The sequence below is a fragment of the Pholis gunnellus genome, assembly GCF_910591455.1.
Source record: "Pholis gunnellus genome assembly, chromosome: 5".
NCBI classification, from domain to species: domain Eukaryota; kingdom Metazoa; phylum Chordata; class Actinopteri; order Perciformes; family Pholidae; genus Pholis; species Pholis gunnellus.
Genome location: NC_136531.1, coordinates 2,561,101 through 2,583,869, shown reverse-complemented (window position 1 = coordinate 2,583,869; position 22,769 = coordinate 2,561,101). Strand labels below are relative to the sequence as shown.

At 42.0% G+C, this 22,769-nt stretch overlaps 1 protein-coding gene across 1 annotated transcript; it reads left to right on the top strand.

The window, feature by feature from the left end:
* Positions 1 to 1,862: 1,862 nt before the first annotated feature.
* Positions 1,863 to 20,992, top strand: LOC306696236 (B-cell receptor CD22-like; the record flags this gene model as incomplete). The annotated part of the gene is made up of 15 exons (XM_079159800.1): positions 1,863 to 1,917; positions 2,869 to 3,219; positions 3,344 to 3,553; positions 14,167 to 14,514; positions 14,652 to 14,711; positions 15,376 to 15,636; positions 15,803 to 16,066; positions 17,047 to 17,316; positions 17,480 to 17,740; positions 18,026 to 18,286; positions 18,575 to 18,880; positions 19,800 to 19,881; positions 19,972 to 20,032; positions 20,651 to 20,817; positions 20,920 to 20,992. The coding sequence occupies 15 exons, from the start codon at positions 1,863 to 1,865 to the stop codon at positions 20,990 to 20,992; spliced, it is 3,030 nt and encodes a 1,009-aa protein (XP_079015926.1).
* Positions 20,993 to 22,769: the final 1,777 nt, after the last annotated feature.

The window sequence follows — 22,769 nt, the reverse complement described above, 5'->3', positions numbered from 1 at the left end:
AAGGCACGTGACACTGCACCTGTGGGTGGGAGGGGCTGTGTGTGTGTGTGTGTGTGTGTGTGTGTGTGTGTGTGTGTGTGTGTGTGTGTGTGTGTGTGTGTGTGTGTGTGTGTGTGTGTGTGTGTGTGTGTGTGAGTGTGTGAGTGTGTGAGTGTGTGTGTGTGTGAGTGTGTGAGTGTGTGAGTGTGTGTGAGAGAGAGAACACCAACCAAGCTATCTGTATATTTGGCGCTCGGTACCGGAGGGTCGGTAAACCGGCTGTGGACGGTGGAGACGCACAGGCGGCGGGTTGTTGTGCTGAGGAGGTTCGTGGTACCGGGGATGGAGGAGTACCGATGGCCGCTCTCCAGACTGTTCATGATCGGTCCCTGCTGCACGCGGAGACGCCGGACCAGCGCCTTGAGCTCGGACCCGCGGGGGAGGCTCGCGACTGAATATTTCGTTTGCATGCCTCCAGATGACTATGTGTGGTTCTGTCCACGCAGGTCCAGACGGTGACGAGTGCTTCTTCTGGACCACGGGCTGTTTCTATGGCGACAAGTGACGCTTCAAACACGTAGCAGACCAACATCCAAACCATGGCGACCTTAACAATCAGTCTAATGAGAGTAAACGGTGTTTTTAACGGAGTTCGTCTGGAGGAGAAGTTTCTGCGGACACTGTGATATGACTGAGGTCAGTGTTGTCAGCTCAGATTTACAGTTTTTCAGCCTAATAACTTAAAAACCAACCAAATTCAATACAAAAACAGCCCAAATTGTCAGAAACCTGCGCATGTAAAACCAACACATGAACAATAGAAAAAACATAAGCACAAACAAACAAACCTAACCCTCCTCTGTGAATTACACATGAGGAGATTTAAAGCTTTAGTCCAGGAAGGGACGCTGAATATTTCTAAAATTTGTCTGCGGTGCCACAAAGTGTAATCATCTAAGTTATGAACTATTAACAATTAAAACATGATATACATATATATATACACTACCGTTCAAAAGTTTGGGGTCACTTAGAAATGTCCTTATTTCTCAAAGAAAAGCACTTTCTTTCAATGAAGATAACATTAAATTAATCAGAAATACACTCTATACATTGTTAATGTGGTTAATGACTATTCGAGGTGGAAACGTCTGGTTTTTAATTAAATATCTACATAGGTGTATAGAGGCCCATTTCCACCAACTATCACTCCAGTGTTCTAATGGTACATTGTGTTTGCTAATCGCCTTAGAAGACTAATTGATGATTAGAAAACCCTTGTGCAAATATGTTAGCACAGCTGAAAACAGTTATGCTGGTGAGAGAAGCTATAAAACTGGCCTTCCTTTGAGCTAGTTGAGTATCTGGAGCATCACATTTGTGGGTTCGATTATACTCTCAACATGGCCAGAAAAAGAGAACTTTCATGTGAAACTCGCCGTCTATTCTTGTTCTTAGAAATGAAGATATTCCATGCGAGAAATTGTGAAGAAACTGAAAATTGTCTGGGTGACCCCAAACTTTTGAACGGTAGTGTGTGTGTGTGTGTGTGTGTGTGTGTGTGTGTGTGTGTGTATATATATATATATATATATATACTAACCCACATGTTAGCATGCTAACATTAGCATTTAGCTTGGAGCACCATTGTGCCTTAGTGCAGCCAACTTGTGGATTTACAGTCATTGGTCTGTTCATGCATATTAATAATGTAAAGAAGAAGGAAGCCAGGTCAGTGTTAAACAGCAGTGTTGAACCAACCCCAGAAGACACAAGCTGACTGCAAAGACAACACCCTCCTTCTTAAAGTAGAAATGTTTGTGGTGACTTACTGACATGAAGTGTTTCTGATCTACCTGCTGGTTTAACAGAGAGGAGCAGCTATGAGTTCAACAGCAGCAGCCAGTGGATTTGTTGTCTTCCTTCTCTCTGTACAAGGTACTGTACATCTACATTTATATTGTGAGGCCGTTAGTGCACCTCAGGACAACAGAGGAAGCTGTGTTTTCAGTTAATAAACACATCTGATGTTATAAAATGTGGAGCAACGTTCACTTTTCTTTCTTTAGATTGAAGTCTTTACAGGACGACCAGCACAGAGCTGTTTTTAACACCAGCAGCATCTCTGTACACTTGTACCTTAACATCATAACCTTTATAAACTGAAGAGTTGTGCTCCATTAAAGACAGTAAAGTTGTGTTTATGTGGATGAAAGTAATGACTGTACGTACATTAACATTATCTCTCTGTGGAACTTCCTCTAATCATTCAGCGTGTCGACACATTCGACCACATTTAGAGTCTGTTATTCATTTTGAGTCTCTTTGTGGATGTTTTTTCACCTTTTTGTAGAAGTTTTCATTGTATTTGTGCTCATTTTGATTCTCTTCCTGGTTGGTGTCTCTTTGAGTGAAATGTTGTAAGTTAGGGCCAGAGGGGCCCCTGACACGTTGGGCCCCTTCAGTGATGCTCCATGATCGTAGCTTTGATCTGTGTTACAGAGAACTGATTCACTGACTGATGCTGCAAAGTCAGATTTTGAGGTTTTAGAAAAACAAATTACATTTTTGTAAATTTAATTCACATCTGAAGTTTGTGTTTGTGTCGACTTCTGACTGTCAGTGATCTGTTTACATTTCACACTATTCTCTCTCACTCCTCAGTGTTCTGCATTTCTCTACAGTTTCCATTCACTCTGCAGCAGCTCGTTGAGTCTTTATTATATAAATGCTCATGTAAAATATCTCCATATATCCAAACAGAAATAACATTAAAACTTGATCTACAGTATAATCCATTTTAGAAAACAGTCAAAAGTCCTAATGAGAGTGTGTCCTCTGATGATGTTCTGAGTCTGACTGTGGTTCCTGATGTGCTCTCTGTTTCAGTGATACAGAGTCAGGATGACTGGGGAGTGACTTACACTTCTACTGAGGTCTGTGCTGTAAAAGGACCATCAGTAAAAATACACTGCAGCTACACATACCCATCTAGAATACGGCACGGTGATATCAGCAACACGTTCTGGTTTACTAAAGAGAAAGATGGTGAACCTGTGGATCTGAGAACAGACTCTGATTATTCAGGTCGTGTGCAGTACTTCTGTTCTGGGAAGAAGTGCACTCTGACAATCAGAGAGCTGAGAGAGAGCGACTCAGCTGAGTACAAGTTCAAGTTCACAACAAACCAACCAACAGAGAAATATACTGGTTCACCTGGAGTCACTTTGTCCGTCACAGGTAACATTTTAATTCACATGTTAATCATCTCCAAATATTCAACATCTAGAAAACTAGAATATAAATGTCTTGAATGTTGACAATTTAATAAAATTACATTTCTGTTCCTCCTTCTCACTTCCAGGTCTCCAGGTGGAGGTGAGCAGATATGATTCTACCAGGTCGGTGCTGAAGTGTCTCAGCAGTTGTGTTCTGCCTGATCGTCCTTCCTACTTCTGGTACAAGAATGGACATTACATCAACACAGGATCTTCTTATTCAGTCGACTTTGGTTCTTCAGACAGCTATTCCTGTGCTGTAAGCGGATATGAGGATCAGCGTTCTCCTTCAGTGTGTAAGTTTACTCCACTGTGTCAGCCTGTGGGGGTTCAACAACACTTCATATGGTGGCAGCAGACTGATAAATAATAGGTATAGTCTGAAACAAACAAACAAATATTAATAAAATGGTAAATGTTCTATGATAACATATTATAATCTTTAAGTATGTTTATTAATTTCTCCTCCAGATGCTCCAAAGCTTCTCTCTGTGTCAGTGAGTCCCTCTGCTGAGATAGTGGAGGGCAGTTCAGTGACTCTGACCTGTAGCAGTGATGCTAACCCAGCAGCTAACTACACCTGGTACAAGATTAATGGAAGTCCAGACCTTCCTCCTCTCAGTAGAAAACCTCAGCTTGTCTTCAGCTCCATCCAGTCCTCTGACTCTGGACAGTATTACTGTAGAGCTGAGAACCAGCTGGGGACGGAGAGATCTGAATTCATCTCTATTGATGTGAAATGTGAGTGAAAAAGATAACAAACATCTTAAATGTGTCCAGTCTTTGCAGGAGAAGATTTCACTGATCATAACTACTTTCTTCCGTTCTACTTGCTTCACATTCAGTCTGCTGCAATTCACTGAACAGCTTCAGGACGTTTTAGGGTTTTATGCTGTTTTGGGATCAAGATTCAAACCATCACACATCCATTTGTCAGACGACCTTTTAATTCTAAAATGCTGCTACACACAGCCATTCACAGTTCATTATTCAAATGCCACTTGTTCTTCTTACATTACAGTCATTAAGAGAACTACAAGACACCAGAAGTCATAAGTGCATCTCCCTTTTTTAAACAAGCATCTAAGAGCATAAACCAGAGCAAAAGCACAGTGCAGAAAAAGTGGAAGTCTCAGGGTAGTACTTCATGAAGAGGTGCGTTTTCAGCCTGCGCCAAAAGATGGGCAGCGACTCTACTGTCCTGACGTCAGTGGAGAGTTCATTCCACCATTGTGGGGCCAGGACAGAAAACAGCTCTGACCGGGTCGATCGGCCGCAGGGACCTCTGAGCATCGGGGCAACCAGTCGCCCCGAGGCAGCAGAGCGAAGTGGTCGGGCGGGGGTGTCGGGCTTGACCATGGCCTGGAGATAGGAAGGAGCTGTTCCTTTCACTGCCCTGTAGGCTAGCACCAGAGTCTTAAACTGGAAGCGAGCTCTTACAGGGAGCCAGTGTAGAGAACGGAGAAGGGAAGTTTTGTGGGAGAACTTGGGGCGATTGAACACCAGATGAGCTGCAGCTTTCTGGACAAGCTCAAGAGGTCTGATGGTCGTGGCTCCAGCAAGTAGTGAGTTGTAGTAGTCCAGACGGGAGATGACAAGAGCCTGGATGAATCCTCTTGATGTTGTTGAGCAGGAATCTGCAGGAGCGTGTAATCGATTCAATGTTTGCTGAGTGACAGTTGGTCATCCAGGGTCACACCCAGATTCCTCGCAGTCCAAGTTGGCATCACCACGGTATCGTCAATGGTAATGGACTGGTCTCGGTGCAGGCAACCCTTCCCCGGGAGGAACAGTAGCTCGGTTTTGTCCAGGTTGAGCTTCAGGTAGTGTGTCGCCATCCACTTCGAGATGTCAGCCAAGCACGCAGCGATGTGTGCCTCCACTTGAGTGTCACCGGGGGGGGAAATGACAAGACCAACTGGGTGTCATTGGCATAACGATGGAAAGGAAGGAGTTCAGTTGCAATAGACTGAAAAAGAGGGGGATCAGGTCAAGGGAACATGTGGTGGGGTGGTTAGATGTAACAAGGTTGAGGACCTCGCTAGGGGAGTAAGATGGAGAGGGTAGAGAGGGAGGAGGTGGACAGGGAGAGGGGGGCTAAGAGGAGGATCTGATATTGTTTACCTTCTTGTCAAAAAAGTTGGCAAAATCATTAGGGAGGGAGGAAGGAGGTGGGGGTTGGAGGATTGAAGAGAAAGTTTCGAAGAGTTTTTTAGGATTGGAAGCAGGGGATAGGATTTTAGAGCGAAAGAGAGCAGCCATAGCACTAGATAGAGAGGTGGAAAGAAGAGATGGGAAGTTAAGAAGGTCCTCTGGGAGTTTGCCTTTTCTCCAGTTACGCTCAGCCTCTCTCTTAGGCTCCGTCTATCAGTACGCACCGAGTCCGACAGCCATGGGGCAGGTGGAGTTGGCCGTGCAGGCCTGGAGGTGAAGGGACAGAGGTTGTCCAAAGAAGAGGAAAGGGTGCAGAGGAAAAGAAAAGTGTCAGTATCGGGATAGGAGAGAGAAGGATTCAGGGTCAGGGAGGGCAGAGGTAACAGAAGAGGAAAGATCAGCGGGGGAGAGGGAGCGGAGATGACTACCTTGTAGAAACCATGTGGGTAAGTGGAGGAAGTAAGGGGGAGAGGGAGTAGGACATGAAATAGTGGTCAGAGAGATGGAGGGGAGTGACAGAGAGGTTAGCAGTAGAAGAGTGTCTAGTGAAGATAAGATCCAGCTGGTTGCCGGCCTTGTGGGTCGTAGGAGAAGAGGAGTGGTAAAGGTCAAAGGAGGAGAGGAAGGAAAGAAGAGGTTCTAACTTATCAGTCTGGCTGTTGAAGTCGCCGAGCAGGATGCGTGTGGAGCCATTGTCATGGAAGTGCGAGACTACCACTTGCCACCACTTGCTCGCCATGAGCTGAGAGAGTAGGATAGATGAGGTTAGTGGGGTCACGGCACCTTGGAGGGACCCCATGTCTACGTGACCACCGGACAGAGATAGGATGCAAACACATGTTAGTCAATATAAACAGATTACTGACCCGCAAGTGAAAAAGTCGCCCTGTTGCCTTCGTTTGCCCGACGCTTGGAAGCTGATGCTTCCAACCACCAGCAGTGGTCAAGGACAGCTACCTAGTGATTGCTCATTGTCTGCCAGGAGTGCAAGCCCACTCCCCTAGCACTTAACAGGGCAATTGACCTAGTGAAACTAAATCACACCTACCTTACACAAAAAGAAACTGCAAAAACTAGTCAGCTGCATGCTAGTTGGCTAGCTTGCTTGCTAATTCCCCCATGCTTTAATGCTACACTGGTTACAGAAAATGACCAAAGCAAAGTTGTAACTCATCCGTTGATAGCAATGTGCTTTCTTGCGCTGTACCGAGAGTGTGCGGATGAAACATTAAGTATTTTTTGGGGGGGTTAGGTTGATACTCTAAAACCTCAATGATGGCCGCCGGTCTGACCATCCAGCTACGCTGATTTGAATGTGAATGTCCGTTCTACTCGTGTTTTTTATTTCTATGATGTGACATTCAACCCAACTGCTTCACACTCGCCCTGGAAGTCACAATTAGATAAAGAAGTTTATCATCTGCATAAAGCAGATCCTGAGGTTCTAGAGATTCTGTTACACGTTTTTGTCCTGTTGGGTCAGATCATTTTCACATTATGGGGAAAAAAGTGCAAACAAAAGTTGAGCTATATTTAGAAAGCTTCTGTCTGACAAACAACCTGCCATTCTATATGTAATTGTTCTGTTTGATCAGTGTTTCCAGTTTTATTGATAGCAGTAGCTGTTGGATCAATCACTGCTATTTTCCTGGCTATCATAATCCTCGCTGCCTTCTTATTGATTAGGTGAGCAGTTCAGCTTTACTGTGATTATATTCAGTAATGCATCTTACAATCGCTCAGTTGTTGATTAACTTAATTTGATGATTCATTTACTGTTCTATCCAGAAGAAAGAGGTCCTCGACACAAACCAGCCAGTCTGGAGACGGACCAGACAACAACGCTCAGGTGAGGAAGAAGAGCTCAGGTGTCTCAAAGAGTTCACTTTAAAACACATTTGAATAGTCATCATGTCTTCTTCAAGTCTTAATGTCCCTATTTGGATACTTTCATCCTGTTCATTTCCAAAATGATGAACCTATATGTGCATGTCACACCCTGGTTTTCCTTTGACCTATGCTGCCTGTTTTTCAAATGACCCACGGTTGAATTTTTTTCAATAAACTAGACTTTGACTTTGAGCATATTTCTAATAAATTACACTGCGTGTACATTGCCCCTCTTACCGGTTGAGCCCTATGCCCCCAAATTTGGGGGCTCTCGGTACCAGAGTGGTTAGCATATACCGTCGAAAAAATGCACTAATCGAGAGCGAATATAATGCATGTATACATGTTATATACCAGATTAAAAAACAGTCTGGGCAACAATATCATCGAAGCCATTTTTACACACTCCAAACACAATTCTACTCAACTAATTTGGGGGATTTGACTTTCGACGAATCGGATTTTACACTTCGCGAGGGACGGCGCGGTTTTCATTCTGACTGGCTAACGATTCTGTCAATCAATATCATGTTACCACACCTCAATTCTATAGGCTCTGACGCGTCGAAGGACGGTTCATTGACGAAAGTTGACCAATGATGGGCTGAGATAGGTCTACATACACACAGAGCAACTGGAATTCAGACGAGAAAGTCACATGAATCAGAGACAGAAACAGGCTCAGAGAGAATTATGGCTCTCAATAAACTCTTGTTTATTGGTGCAGAGCGCACCAGCGGAGCAGCAGGAAGAGCTTCGCTATGCCAGCGTGAGCTTCTCTAGAAACCAGGAAGATCTTCTCTAATCCAACATCAGGCCCCACAGACTCGAGGAGGATGTGGCGTATTCAACTGTCAACTTCAAGAGTGCCAGTGCTGCCAACGAGTGAGTCTGTTCAATTTGCTACACAACGTTGGGAACGGTCATTGCTTTTATTGCTGTTTAAACCTGTTCTTAGTTAATATTGTGAGCTCACTGTTTTTCATTCACAGATCAAGATGTCAAGAAGCTGTGGGTGATTCATCTGCACTGTACAGCACAGTCAGCAAACAACCGAGAGTATGAACACATCACGGATCTGTGGTCTGTTACTTCAGTGTTTAAGCAGATTAAACACACATGGATGAATATTAGGTTTGACATACTGTATTAAGCATCGTTATGACTTCCAGCAGAGAACTAGTATCAGTGAACCAATGAGTGGTCAGCTTGTAATATATAAATACTCTTCTAATACAGAATTAGCTTAAAAGGTTACCAAGGAGTAATATCTTACTGCCAGTTCTAGAAAAGTATCTTATCAAGTACATTTCTCTATAAACATAGATCTTTAATACTCTCTGTTCTGCTGTTCTTTTTAGTTGAATTACCTGTTTTTAGTTGAATTTCGGTTTTCAAATATTGCCAATATTCTTTTGCTCATTTTCCTAATTATTACTTAAGATGCTTCACAAGTTAGTGTTTTGTTGAAATACTCGCCTCTCAACTTAAAGGTGCAAAATTGGACATTCAGAGCATTAATATAGCATCAAACTAGTAATGTAAACCTGAGCAGAGAATGAAGTCACTCTCACTGTGTTGTTGATATCGGAGCTTCTTTGTGCTTTTGTTGATATCGAGCCAGGCGGGCAGCGTGTACATTTTAGAAGATTTTTGTAAATTTTAGTGCATTTGAGTGCGTCCCACTGGTTAACTAATCGGCTCTGCACTGCTCTCAAACGGCAGCTGAACACCGTTCCAAGGTTAATAGTGTTAGTTCTGTCAGCACTGTTGTTGTTGTGTGAACTGTTGGACCCTTGTTGCCATATTGAGATTCATGTGGAGGAATTCAGCACCTTTTAAATGTTTTTTAATAGTGTGGTTTTGTACTTTTATCCTGTGGCTAAAGTTTGTTGAATTTATGTTATAGTACTGATTTTTATTGTTTAAATAACTTGATATTTGATTAAATAAAGATATTCAGTTAGTAAATTGTTCCAGCTGTCAACATGTTTATGCAAACGCCTTCGGATGCGTACGGTATTTCTCCTTCACCTGTTGCAGTAACGTCTTCTTTCAGACTAGTAGAAAGAAAACATCCAAAATACACATTCAGCTGTTTGTTTAACTGCATGTATTTGTGTTAATCCCTAATTGAAAAATTAGGATTAGATAATCCCTCATTTGCATATTTAAACATTACATTTTAGAAAACTTTAAATACAAAAATGAATTGTCTCTCTTAATGATTTTTTTGTCAGATTCTTCAGCAGCACTAACATCCACACTACAAGTCCTATTTAAATAAAGGTTAAACATGGCAAACAATACACCTGCTTAACTATAACTTGTTTTACACTTCTGGCATATTTTTATTCTTTAATATGTCATTAAATAGCATAATTTCATTCTGTCATATTGCTCACGTCATGAACAGGAAGGAGCCAATTCTGTTTTTTTTCCACGGGTTCAAAGATAACTCTCTGCGAGCTATGGCATGTAGAATAGGAGCCGAAGACTGGATTATGCAACGTTCATCTGCGGGGGATCAAAAGACTTTATTTTGACATTTCAACAGTTGTAATGATTGCCACCAAAATCCTGGTCCAGTCTTGGAGAAAGTCAACAGTGGCCACATTTCTCCTCAACCTGAGGAACCAGTGTTCAGGTCCTCGAGACAGAGAGAGGAAGCTCCACTCTGAGACCTGAAGGAGAGGAGTTCAGCTCAGTATCACTTCTTCAAATACAAAACGGGAAGCTTTGAATGGAAACTTATTTTACCTGGTACAACTCTGACTGTCACAGGTACAGATGAACACAAACAGTACATTTCAACCAGCAAATGCCAACAGCGTATCGTATTTTAAAAAAACATCTGGTTGTAAGAGAAAAGCGGTTAATTGTTAATCTGGAAGCATTTAATGAAAGATCGCAGGTGCTCCGAATAAGTCAGCTGGAGTCCAACACGTCGTCTGTCCTACGGCTGTAATAAACAACTTTGCTGTGATTAAATTGCAATAAACGGATAAAAAGGATGCCGAAATAACTACATGACGATTTGTAAAAAGTCTGAATTCATGCTTTGTTAGGTCTGTCGACAAGCAAACAACTTTTAAAACACTTGTTTTCTGAATGGAGCTCGGTCCGATCGGTGCTAGACGTTGCTAACATTGTAGCTGATCAACGCTCAAAATCACGGCATATCGGCGTAAATACGGCAGCGTCGTTATTGTTCATGGTTACGCATTCATAGACATAGCTTCTCTGTACCAATAGTATCCTACAGCTCTGGGTGAACACCAACGGCTACAATATCTTTTTCCTCAATTTCAGATTCAAAGTCAGGACGTCTGTGATGCCGGGAGGAGAATCTCGACGCTTGAAAGGTGCGCAAATGAGGCAGATTTTGCATATTCGCCAGATTCGCGGCACATTATATAGGCCATTTTTTTTCCATGGGCGATATCATCAGGTGCTTTGACCTGTCTCCTCCACTGTAACATCATGCAAATCCATAAACGTCTACCCAATATTACAGCACATGTACTTTTAGATATGGGCATCATTTACATACCCAGTTTCAGTGAGAAAACTCACTCGTTTTGAATTTTAAACGGGTTTGTTTTTTCCTCCCATTGGTTACCGACTTCCTGCATATTGATCATGTTAAGAGGAAGCAAGTCTGTGAACTAAGGAGACGGTCTTCTGCTTATTGCGCCGAGCACAGAGGAAGGCGACCTGTCCCTCTTTTGTAAGCAGAATTGTTTGATATGATTGATATTTTCTTGCAGACGTTATTCACCTGCAAATGTTTATTTTCCGTGAAGTCACGGAGAGAAGAAGAAGGAGCGATGACTTTAAAAGCAGCAGCAGGTGGATTTGTTATCTTCCTCTTCTCCGTGCCAGGTACTGAATATCTGTTTCTAATAATGTAGAAATATTTCTTAAATCATCACTTCTCCAGTTTTAATGTGTGATGTGATGCAAACACGGAAACAAATAGTCCCTTCTGTGTCTGTGTTGCACGTTGTTGTAGTTGATGTTTTTCATTTATGATTTTTCTGCATCGTGATGGTTTTATTGTTGTGATGACTTTAGTCTTGAGCAGCACCTGCAGCATCTCCCTGCATCCTTTTTACATTGAAGTGGTTTGTATCATTGCATATTAATGCTAATGTTGCTTAAATTAACTGTATGTTCATCCTTTTTTTTAAACAAAAAGAAAACATCTACCAAGGGCTAAAAAAAAATAGGAACCAAACTGCTAAATCATTTCGTTACTTGCAGATGTCACTGTGATGTTTCACTTCTCTGTACAGTTGCAGTAAACTATCTTTAGTTATCTAAATATAACAAACGGTAGCAACAGAGTGTCTCTCTTACATATTAAGTTTTCTTTAGATCTCGGCACCAATCAGATCACAGCAAACGGAGAGGAAACGAAACAGGAAATTGGCAACGTGGCAATCACTATAGCAATATTTTTTTCTCCCTCCCCATGCTGTCCCTGAAAGCTGCAGTAAAATGTCCAGCTGATCACCAAACAAACACTCTACATCTGTGTTCAATGCAGAACAAAAGTTTTCAACATAATTAACAATGAGTTTAAAAAGGAAACATTTCCACAGTTACATTTTTAATAGTTATCTTTGTTTTATTAAATTGCAGTGAGACTTTTTAGTGCAAAGTATTTTTGGGAAATGCTGTTAGTCGTTCCTAAAGACTGGGTCGAGACAGCAGGAGATTTTGTTAGGGTCACCGAATACATTTGCAGAAATTCTTTCTGTTTATTATTCAGTGGCGGAGCGTGCATTTTATACCTGGGCCTTCACTGCTGTCCTCATTATGACGCCACAGCTACGGTTATTTGTTTTGTGTAAAAATGAAGCTCAACACCTATAAATACACTATCTGCAGAGTGCAGATATATGAATACGCCGAGACTGCGTCTCCTCTCTGCTCTGACTGCAGCTGGGACTGCTGCTCGAGGCTGCTGTGAGAGTAGCCGCCTGTGAGTGCTTTGGGGCGGCGCAAAGGCAGCACCCGCTGCTCGTTCCCGACAGTAACTGCAGAACGTACGTGCTTTCACGTCAGAGTCAAAACACCAGAAAAATCTCTAACAACACCAGAAAAAGTCGCTAGATTTGTTCCTAGTAGCTTTTGACTAAAAAAGTCGCCAAGAGGGTTTGGAAAGTTGCCAGATTTAGTGAGAAAGTTGGCAACACTGGCACCAGCTAAATGTGTCCCCAGAGCAACATTGGACGTAACAATAGTTCCTATCACATATTAAACCAAACAAAAATCCATCTTCATAAAAACATGTTGTTCAAATAATATATAAACAAGCATATTAAAGCTACTGCAGATGTAAAAACAAATGCAGTTTATTTACTAAATGCTGTTCACTTAAAGACAAACTCCATCCTCCTTTCTTTGTTGACAAAGGTTTTAATCCCACGGTTAAATCCCAACTCCTCTTCCTTCAGCCATTGAGTGTTAAAAAAACAAAGCTAGGTAAAAAAATAAATAATCTACACCAAGCAAAATGCTAAATAATTCATAATTTCTTCTGTATCTTTCAATTTGAACTCTTACTACTCCGACTAAGCCTCTGCTTAGGTTTCGTTTTCCAATAGTCACGTGCTCGCCCACTGACCAATCACAGCACATGCTGCACCTCACTGCAGAGCTGCTCCTGAAAACTGAGCTGCCCGTTAATGCTGACGTAGCTGTAGGCCAGCTAGCAGGCTCTGTCACCTCAAAGAATATGCCCAACATGTCAAACTAAAGATCTGATTGGTTGAAGACTATGACAATCCACAATATCGTCCCCATTCACTTAAACCGCACATGGATGCACTGGTGAGTCTGCAGGCCTCGGGCCTCTCTTCTACCTAGAGACACAGAGGTGAACTCTGATTGGATAAAAGCTCTACTTAAAACAAGCTGCACTGGAAGCAGAGCAACTGAGGAAGACAGTAGCTGTGCAATGAGAAAATAAGATAATGGGAAAAATATTTTTATAAATTATGATACATGTAGTGTATTTAAGAAAAATTATTAAATTATAAAATAGCTATAACTTTGTGATTCTGTTCAGGCCAGCAGAGAAGGCTTTGCAGGCCCTGACGGCCCGCCACTGATATTATTCAACATTTCTGTCAGCAGTACACCTTTGAGCCAAATCATGAACGAGGAAGGGTTAAGACCTCAAAATCGCACACAGAGCGGGAGGATGGGGCCAGGAGACCGTGTGAAACGAGAAGTCAGCGTTAAAGTATTTGTTGCGTAGTTACGGCAGTTCTGTGGTTATTTTAACCCAAATCTAACCGAGTAGTTCTGTTGCCTAAACCTTAATTTTGAAAAGACCGTGTGCATGTAACGAGCGGAAACTGACACATTTTGCTGGTTTACGTACGAAAAATGAGGAGTAAAGTTCTCCGAAATCACTTTTACAAGCCACCACATCTGTTCCTACGAGCGGTTCTTGCATGAGGCCTTTTGGATCTAATGTTTAACGGATAAGAGGAAAAATACAAGAGCCGGTTAACTAAAGATTAAACCTAAATAAATATATTGTTTCACCGATGAGAGGAAATGAAAAGACTCAGATAACCTGTTCACTCCGCCAAAATGCATCTGTTTGGTTTAATTTAAAGTCTTAAACATGCGTGTGTGTATTAAATAAGACATGCAGAACACTAAGTTGTGATTAATCCAACGTACGTCTCTTCTAAATTCAAGATGATATAAAGTGATGTGTAAATGGCAGTAAAAATGGCCGTTCACACTTAATCTCATGATTTACAGATTCTTTTATTCATAAAATGTGAGTCTTTCCTCTGTTGTGAATATGAATGTTGTTCCTGATTTCTCTGTGTTGCAGTGATTCAGGGTCAGGACGACTGGGGAGTGACTTACACTTCTACTGAGATCTGTGCCTTAAAGGGATCAACAGTGAACATCCCTTGCACCTTCACATACCCATCGACAGGAAGTGACAAAGTTGAGAAGAGATCATGGATTGTCAGAGGGAGCGGTCATGCTCCTGTGGATCTGACAACAGATTCCCACTACACAGGTCGTGTTGAGTATCCTTTTCATGAGAACGACTGCACTCTGAGAATCAAAGACCTGAGAGAGAGCGACTCAGCTGAGTACAGGTTCATGTTCATGACAGACCGACCGGACAGAGGTTTTACTGGTTCACCTGGAGTCTTTTTGTCCGTCACAGGTAACATTGTCACTGGAATATTTGGTTCCAATAGTTAAGCGTCCAGGAAACACTCCTGTTACCATTTTCTGTGTGCATTCCTGTATTTAATGGTTTAGTTTGAAATGACATTTCTGCTGTGTCCTTGGTGTATCCAGACCTCCGGGTGCAGGTGAGAAGATCACAGGCCCGGGCAGAGCTGAGGTGTCACAGCAGATGTAATATAGCTGATGATCATTCATATGTCTGGTACAAAAATGGAAAGAATATGCCTGAAGAAACATCTACTTACAGAGTCTCTTTTGACAATAAGAACAGCTATTCCTGTGCTGTTAAAGGACACGAGGACTACTGCTCTCCCCCAGTGTGTGAGTTAAAGAAGAAAAATATTGACTCCAACATTTCTTTCACGAGTACTTTCCCTTTTAATATTGTGCATTTTTATTATCTTTTTTTTTTTTAAAGAGGTAGATTTTTCCGAGCCTTTGCACCACGAATAAGGCATCAACCAATCACGTTGTGCCGATGGGGTTTAGTGCGCACATGTTTATTAGGATAATAAAACAACCATTCTGAGGCTCTGTAGTCCGAACCAAGATGGCAAACTTTATTGCTACTTTCAACCGTGACAAAGGCAGCATATTCTAGATCCAGTCCTTCTGTTCTCACCTTTCACAATAAAAGCCCGAGACATACAGTAGTTAATTCATCACTCCCCTGTTGTGTTAAGGCCTTTTAATATTCACTTCCCCAATTTTTTATTTAAAACAGTCATTTTTTTCTCCACCAGATGCCCCATTGTATTCATGATATTAATTATTTTCCATAAAGTGATTTTTTTTAAATGTAATTAATTATGTCTTTATACATATTGTCCTCCAGATGCTCCAAAGCTTGTGTCAGTGAGTTCCTCTGCTGAGATAGTGAAGGACAGTTCAGTGACTCTGACCTGTAGCAGTGATGCTAACCCAGCAGCTACCTACATCTGGTACAAGAAAGGAAATCGATACCCTCCTCCTCTCAGTAAAGAACCTCATCTTGTCTTCAGCTCCATCCAGTCCTCTGACTCTGGACAGTATTACTGTAGAGCTGAGAACCAGCTGGGGACGAAGAGCTCTAAATACATCAATATTAATATGAAATGTGAGTGAAACAATAAAATGAATAGCCAAAGAATAGTTTTGAAGCTAATATATGTAGGCTTGAAACATCTGGAACACCCTAATAGTAGTACATTGCTTGTTACACACACACCATTATATCACATATTCTTTATAAAGTTAATTTATTTTCATAACATCTCCTCCAGATGCTCCACAGGTTCTTGCTGTGTCTGTGACTCCCGCTGGAGAAATCACAGAAGGCACTTCAGTGACTCTGACCTGTAGCAGTGATGCTAACCCAGCAGCTAACTACATCTGGTACAAGAAAGGAAATCCACACCTTCCTCCTCTCAGTGAAGAACCTCAGCTTGTCTTCAGCTCCATCCAGTCCTCTGACTCTGGAGAGTATCACTGTATAGCTGAGAACCAGCTGGGGAAGGCGTCTGAATACGTCTCTATTAATGTGAAATGTGAGTAAAACCGCTCAGTATTTTTAGGCCTGCTTTGCTGATCAAACATGTTTTTCTTCAGCTGCAGTCTGCAGTTCAAGTATCTCGAGCTCTGGTTCATGAGTGAGGGTAAAACGCCACTAGATCTTTGGATTCGTTTGAGGAGTTGGTCAAAAGACAATAATTTATATATATTTTTTTCTAAATACGTTGTAAGTATTATTTATTTTTCCACGTGTTGGACAATGTTTTGCTTAGAATACTAATTTTAGTCAGACTATTTTAAAAATATAATATTTCGGTTTCAGGTCCAGGGTCTGGATCCGGACCGCGGTCCACCTTAGTGTACCCTGCATTAATGCCTTTATTACCTGCCGGATTGACTATTGCAGTTTTCTACTTTCTGGGCCTCCATAACAAGAATATAACTCGGTTATAATTATTGCACAACTCAGCTGAGAGAGAGCAGACATTACAACGAACCTGAATGTCTCTTCATTCACCACCTGTTTGCTTTTGAACTGACTTTAAGGTCTCTATTGATTTATGAAGCTCTTGATCTTGGTCCTATCTATCATACTTGCTTTATATCCTATGAACCATCTAGAACCTTCTGATCTTCTGGTCTTGGCCTTTTAATTATTCCTAAAGTCAGAACAAAAGCCCATGGTGAGGAATGCTTTTTGTTACTATGGCCCACGTCTCTGGAACAGCCTTCCTGAGGACTTGAGGGCCGCAGAGAATGTTGGTAATTTTTAAAAGCAAACCCAAGACCAATCTTTTTAGTCCGGCTTCTAATTGAGCTGTATTTGTCTTTCTAGTTATTTATTTTAATACACCTCTTTATTCTCGTTTGTTTAGCTTTATTTATTTCAAATCCTACCTCTGGTGTTTCTTCACCATATATTGATGATATTTATGTTTACTCAGTTACTCAGTTTTGTGTGTGGCTTGGGGGAGTATTTTTGTTAACTCTTACCTGTTATTGTTTTCTCCTCCAGATGCTCCAAAGCTTCCCTCTGTGTCAGTGAGTCCCTCTGCTGAGATAGTGGAGGGCAGTTCAGTGACTCTGACCTGTAGCAGTGATGCTAACCCAGCAGCTAACTACACCTGGTACAAGGAGGATGGAAGTCCAGACCCTCCTCCTCTCAGTGAAGAACCTCAGCTTGTCTTCAGCTCCATCCAGTCCTCTGACTCTGGACGGTATTACTGTAGAGCTGAGAACCTGCTGGGGGGGAAGAGATCTGAATTCATCTCTATTGACGTGAAATGTGAGTAAAATCTCTAATTTAAAAAGGAACATACAGTGGTCAGTTCCCAGGAAAAGGGGTTTCTCCTCTGTTTCACATGCCACACTCATTTAAATACAACATGTAGCATTTATGCAACTTGCATTTTAATTATTTTTATTTCTATTTATTTATTCATGTCTAGATGCTCCAAAGCTTCCCTCTGTGTCAGTGAGTCCCTCTGCTGAGATAGTGGAGGGCAGTTCAGTGACTCTGACCTGTAGCAGTGATGCTAACCCAGCAGCTAACTACACCTGGTACAAGGAGAACCAAAGACGTCCTCTTGGAGAAGGAGGTATCTATCGTTTCACCTCCATCAGCTCTGAGGACAGAGGGATCTACTACTGCAAGTCTGAGAATAAACATGGAGGGATCAACTCTTCATCTCTAGTTATAGATGTTCAGTGTGAGTACAACACATCAGCACATCTGGTTTCCTGGTGACCCAGCAGTGAGGGACATGATCCATGTAGACCTGGTTTACATGTTATTTCTTTGGAATAGAACTCTTATTGACAATCTCCAGAGAAGTGATGTGAAGTTAATGTTGACAGACGATAGCTCTAAAAGGTTTTTGTTCACAAATGACGTGCCCTTAATCCAAAATGCATTTGACAAAGACATTTTAACATGTAACACATACATCACCAACTAATGTGAATGACTTGAGTCTCTCTATATCCTCCCCCAGATGCTCCAAAGCTTTCCTCTGTGTCAGTGAGTCCCTCTGCTGAGATAGTGGAGGGCAGTTCAGTGACTCTGACCTGTAGCAGTGATGCTAACCCAGCAGCTAACTACACCTGGTACAAGGAGAACCAAACACGTCCTCTTGGAGAAGGAGGTATCTACCGTTTCACCTCCATCAGCTCTGAGGACAGAGGGATCTACTACTGCAAGTCTGAGAATAAACATGGATGGATTGACTCTTCATCTCTAGTTATAGATGTCCAGTGTGAGTACAACACATCAGCACATCTGGTTTCCTGGTGACCCAGCAGTGAGGGACATGATACATGTAGCCACACCTGGTTTACATGTTATTTCTTTGGAACAGAACTCTTATTGACAATCTCCAGAGAAGTGACGTGAAGTTAATGTTGACAGACGATAGCTCCAAAAGGTTTTTGTTCACAAATGACGTGCCCTTAATCCAAAATGCATGTGACAAAGACATTTTAACATGTAATACATACATCACCAACTAATGTGAATGACTTGAGTCTCTCTAAATCTCCTCCAGATGCTCCAAAGCTTCCCTCTGTGTCAGTGAGTCCCTCTGCTGAGATAGTGGAGGGCAGTTCAGTGACTCTGACCTGTAGCAGTGATGCTAACCCAGCAGCTAACTACACCTGGTACAAGGAGGATGAAGACTCACCAAAAGCATCAGGACAGATCTTCATCATCACTGACATCAGAGCTGAACACAGTGGGAGTTATTACTGTGAAGCCCAGAACGTGAGAGGACGCAGTAACTCCACTTTACATGTGACTGTTGTAGCCGGTGAGTTCTCCACACTGCATCTGAAAGTCATAACACACCATCTGGGTGTGATTGTGTTTGGGATGAGAAGATGCTGCTTGCTGCTGCATGTGTGATGGAGGAAGCTCGTGGTTATCTCAACACTTGCTCCAAACTAAACCACATATTAGGTCAGTGGTCATTGGCTGCGTTCCGCTTCACATAATTCTTTTCTTTTTACTCTTTGTACTCACTGCAGCGGCTCTTACAAAGTACCCACTGTTGCATGCAGTATGCATGTATAGGGACATACTAAATCTGTTTTCTGGTATGCTTAATTTGTATGAGGGTATTGGAATGCACCCATCTCGAGACCATCTGAGCTGAAATCAAAAGGAAAAGTAGAAAACAACCCATCAGCTTCTTGAGCCCTGACAGAATCTTTAAAACTCAGCTACAGGTTCAATGGTGCATTGGGCCCTCTGCACTCTGGCTGTAGGTTCATTTATTTGATGAGTTCAACAGTGAAAACAAGTATTGAGACATATTTGCATGTTTCTCGTTTTTTTTTAATACACCGGAGTTTTTGTCCCCTTATAGTATTTCCCAGAAAAGAAAGAAAAAGAATAAATTTCAAAACAACCAACAAACAACCCGAAAAGAAAAGAATGATAATAACTATCTCAAAATATATATCTTTATTCTATTTCTGTATATTGTTTTGTTTTCTGTAGCATATTTGCATTTCTTAGATTAAGGTGCGATGTTTCGGGACATTCAGATTGTCGTAGGACAGAACCACTGGAGGGGTTAAATCTCCCAGCTCGCATCGGGGGAACTCTTTGATCCCACGTGAAGAACTGGAGGAACCCGGGTTCACACCCAGGTTTAACAGAGCCAGGGGCACATGCCGTTTGTCTTTTAGGACGGCCGTTGTTCTTGATTCTCACAACTTACTGTCTTCTCTTTTTGTCCCTTATTAACGGTCAGTCTTTCTGTTTTCTAGGAGCATGGAAATTAATCACTGTTGCCACAGTTCCTGCGTTTTTTCTTGCTATCGTACTCATCTCCGTCTTCCTCTGGATCATGTAAGCAGTTCTGTTTCATAATTGTTTTCATGAAGTAAGTCAAAATGTATTCAATGTAGTTTCACTTTTAAAATGAATTCTCCTGACTAGAAAGAGGAAGTCGTCTAAGCAACCGTCTGAGCGTGGAGAGAGACCAGACGACCGGGAACAGGTGAGGAAGAGGAGGTTAGAAAACACGAGCTCTAGAGTTTAGTTGAGTTTATTGTGACTATATCAACCTGTTGGTGACGAGACTAAAATGCATTTTAAAAAATTAAAACTTGACCAAATCGCTCTTTATTTTCATTGCTTAGTGTTTGATGGTTATTCGTTTGTGCTTTAACCTCCGTGAAACAGTGACCGCGCTGTCGCTCTCTCTCTTTGTCTTTTTAAAAAATGAGTCTGGATCTGACAGCAAAGCTTAACTTTTACATTTAATGATATCAAACAAAGAGAAATGTTCTCCTCTCGTCCCAAAATGGTCCTACATTGATACTAGAGTACCTCCTTTTTTTGTCCACACGAGTTGAAGCAGCAAGTACAAAAAGGAACAGAAACCGGGAACCGTAAGTTCCTGTACTTTCAGTAAGAACCCCTGACCAGGGCCTTTTTCTTGGGAGCTAAAACATGTTTCATATTTTAGACCCTGGTCCCTGCTGTCGAAATGCAACGAGTTCCCCTAAAGGTTAGTCCCGTGGGAAAGTTCCTGCAGTGGAAAAGGGGGCGACACTACCTTCTATCCGTGGGCAGGCCGTCCTCACATGTCAAATGAATCTTATTTGTCCAACAGATGCACCCAGCAGAGCAGCAGGATGAGCTTCACTATGCCAGTGTCCACTTTTCCAAAAAGCAGGCCGATCCCGTCTACTCCAACATCGGACCGGCTCGGCCCGGACGATACGAAGAGGATGAGGCGATCGTCTACGCTGCTGTGACGTTTAGCGCCGCGGCCTCCAGGTGAGCCGCTCCTCACACCACAACAACGAGCTGAATGAACCGTTTTGGAAACAATGATGTTTTATTCTCAGAATCCTCTCATTTCATTTATTTCCCCCTCAGAACCAGAGGCCAGGAAGCTGCGGAGGATCCGGATGCGTTGTACAGTACAGTCAACAAAAAGAGGAATCTCTAGTTTTTAGTCTTCGTGACAGGAAACCACATTATGTTTCAAAGCCTAATCCTCAGGACAGGCTTGTCCAAGAATACAGCTGGACCATTCATAAAACACATTTCAATTTACAAATGGATGCTGAAAACATGGCAATGACTATATGCAACTGTAACCACAATAGTAAGATAGGCTAGCGTCGCCTCTTTGCTTTTGTATGATCTATTTCTTATCACAGCTCAAACTGACAGCCGTAACATTAGAAGCGTGGCGGGCGATCCGTCGTCGACCCCCACCAGCAATCATCTTTGTCTATCCGGCCAATCTGCTCCCACAAATAGACTTTCCGGTCTTTGTTATAAATATATTTGTAAATGAAATACAGAACTTCTTACTACTTAAAAGAAAACAGAAGCAGGAGGATTTTGGGGGAATGTGTAGTTTCCCTCTGCTGCCTCTAGATGTAAGTAAAGACACATTGGAGCAACATTTCCAACATCCTGTCAAATACAGTTCAGCACATTCTACGTTTTTTACACATTTTCTGAATTATTTCTTCTCCTTTAACATTACCAAATTATCTTAATTTGCTGCTTTCTTTAATTCACATTATGTGGCCCACATGCTTTTATTCTGCTCCTGTTATTACTTTTAAAAACCACGTCTGCATTTGTCCTCCGCTCTGTATTTCTACCTCTCCGCCCCGGCGACAGCTGTCGCTGGAGTCATTTTGTTTTCGGGTTGTCCGTCCGTCCGTCTGTCCGGTAATTCTACTTTGTCTTTTTGTTGTTGCTCAAAACAAGAACAGCAAAAGAGTATTATTTAATTCTCTGCCTTCTAATTTTGGAGTCAGAGTTGTGAAAACGTATTAAATCTTATTGTGGTTGTTTACAGTGCTTTGATGTTTATTTAAACCCTGTCACTTCCCAATTGTGGTCTGCTATAGAGAGGATTCATAGACCAGACTGATCTACTGTGGCTTTGGAACCACAAACTCAACCAGCACGAGGTGACGAAACATGAGAAGTTGCATCACTTGGCTACACTTCCTTTTGAGGGGAGATGAAGTCACAGCGGTCATAATTGTACCACAGAAACCAAAGGACGTGACGTGTTTCTGTCTAAGCGGTGATCTCCAGTCTGAAGCTGGTTTATTATTCCAGCGCATCGTCGGTGCTGGTTAGGAACGCACCGATACCAATTTCAGACCAAGTACAAGTGTATACATGTGGGTACTTGCCCACATGAGTACTTAATATCACCATTACAGTTCTAACAATGACTCAAACAAATGTTTTCAGTTTTCAGTAGGGATGTTGATAATTTACCGGTTAATCAGTCAAACAGTTAAAATAATTATTACAAAATGAACAAATCTCAGAGGAGCGGCTTGTCACTTAAGCTCCATGACTTAAAGTTCCCCCTCTGTCTGGAAACAGGATCACGTATCACGATTTGCCCTCAGAGGGCTCTGCGATCTGTACAGCAGACGCCCTCTGTCCTTAGAATAACTCTATTGACACTCAGTAATATCAACCTATAGTTGGATTGTAAACATATATGAAGAATGAGAATCCAGGAGGACGTTGAGGAACTTCAGGTGTTAACTAACGGATCTGACCTCAAGCTGATACTGACTGCAGTGAGTGGGAGGGGCCGCGGTTGGTAAGTTGAAGTTTATTTTTCCATAAAGCCACCTGAAAAAATGTTACTTATATTTTGTTGACAGAGTCGAAGGTTTTTACTGAGGGAAATTTGCATGTGTCTTTGTATCACTCCATGAATCAGATAATACTATTTC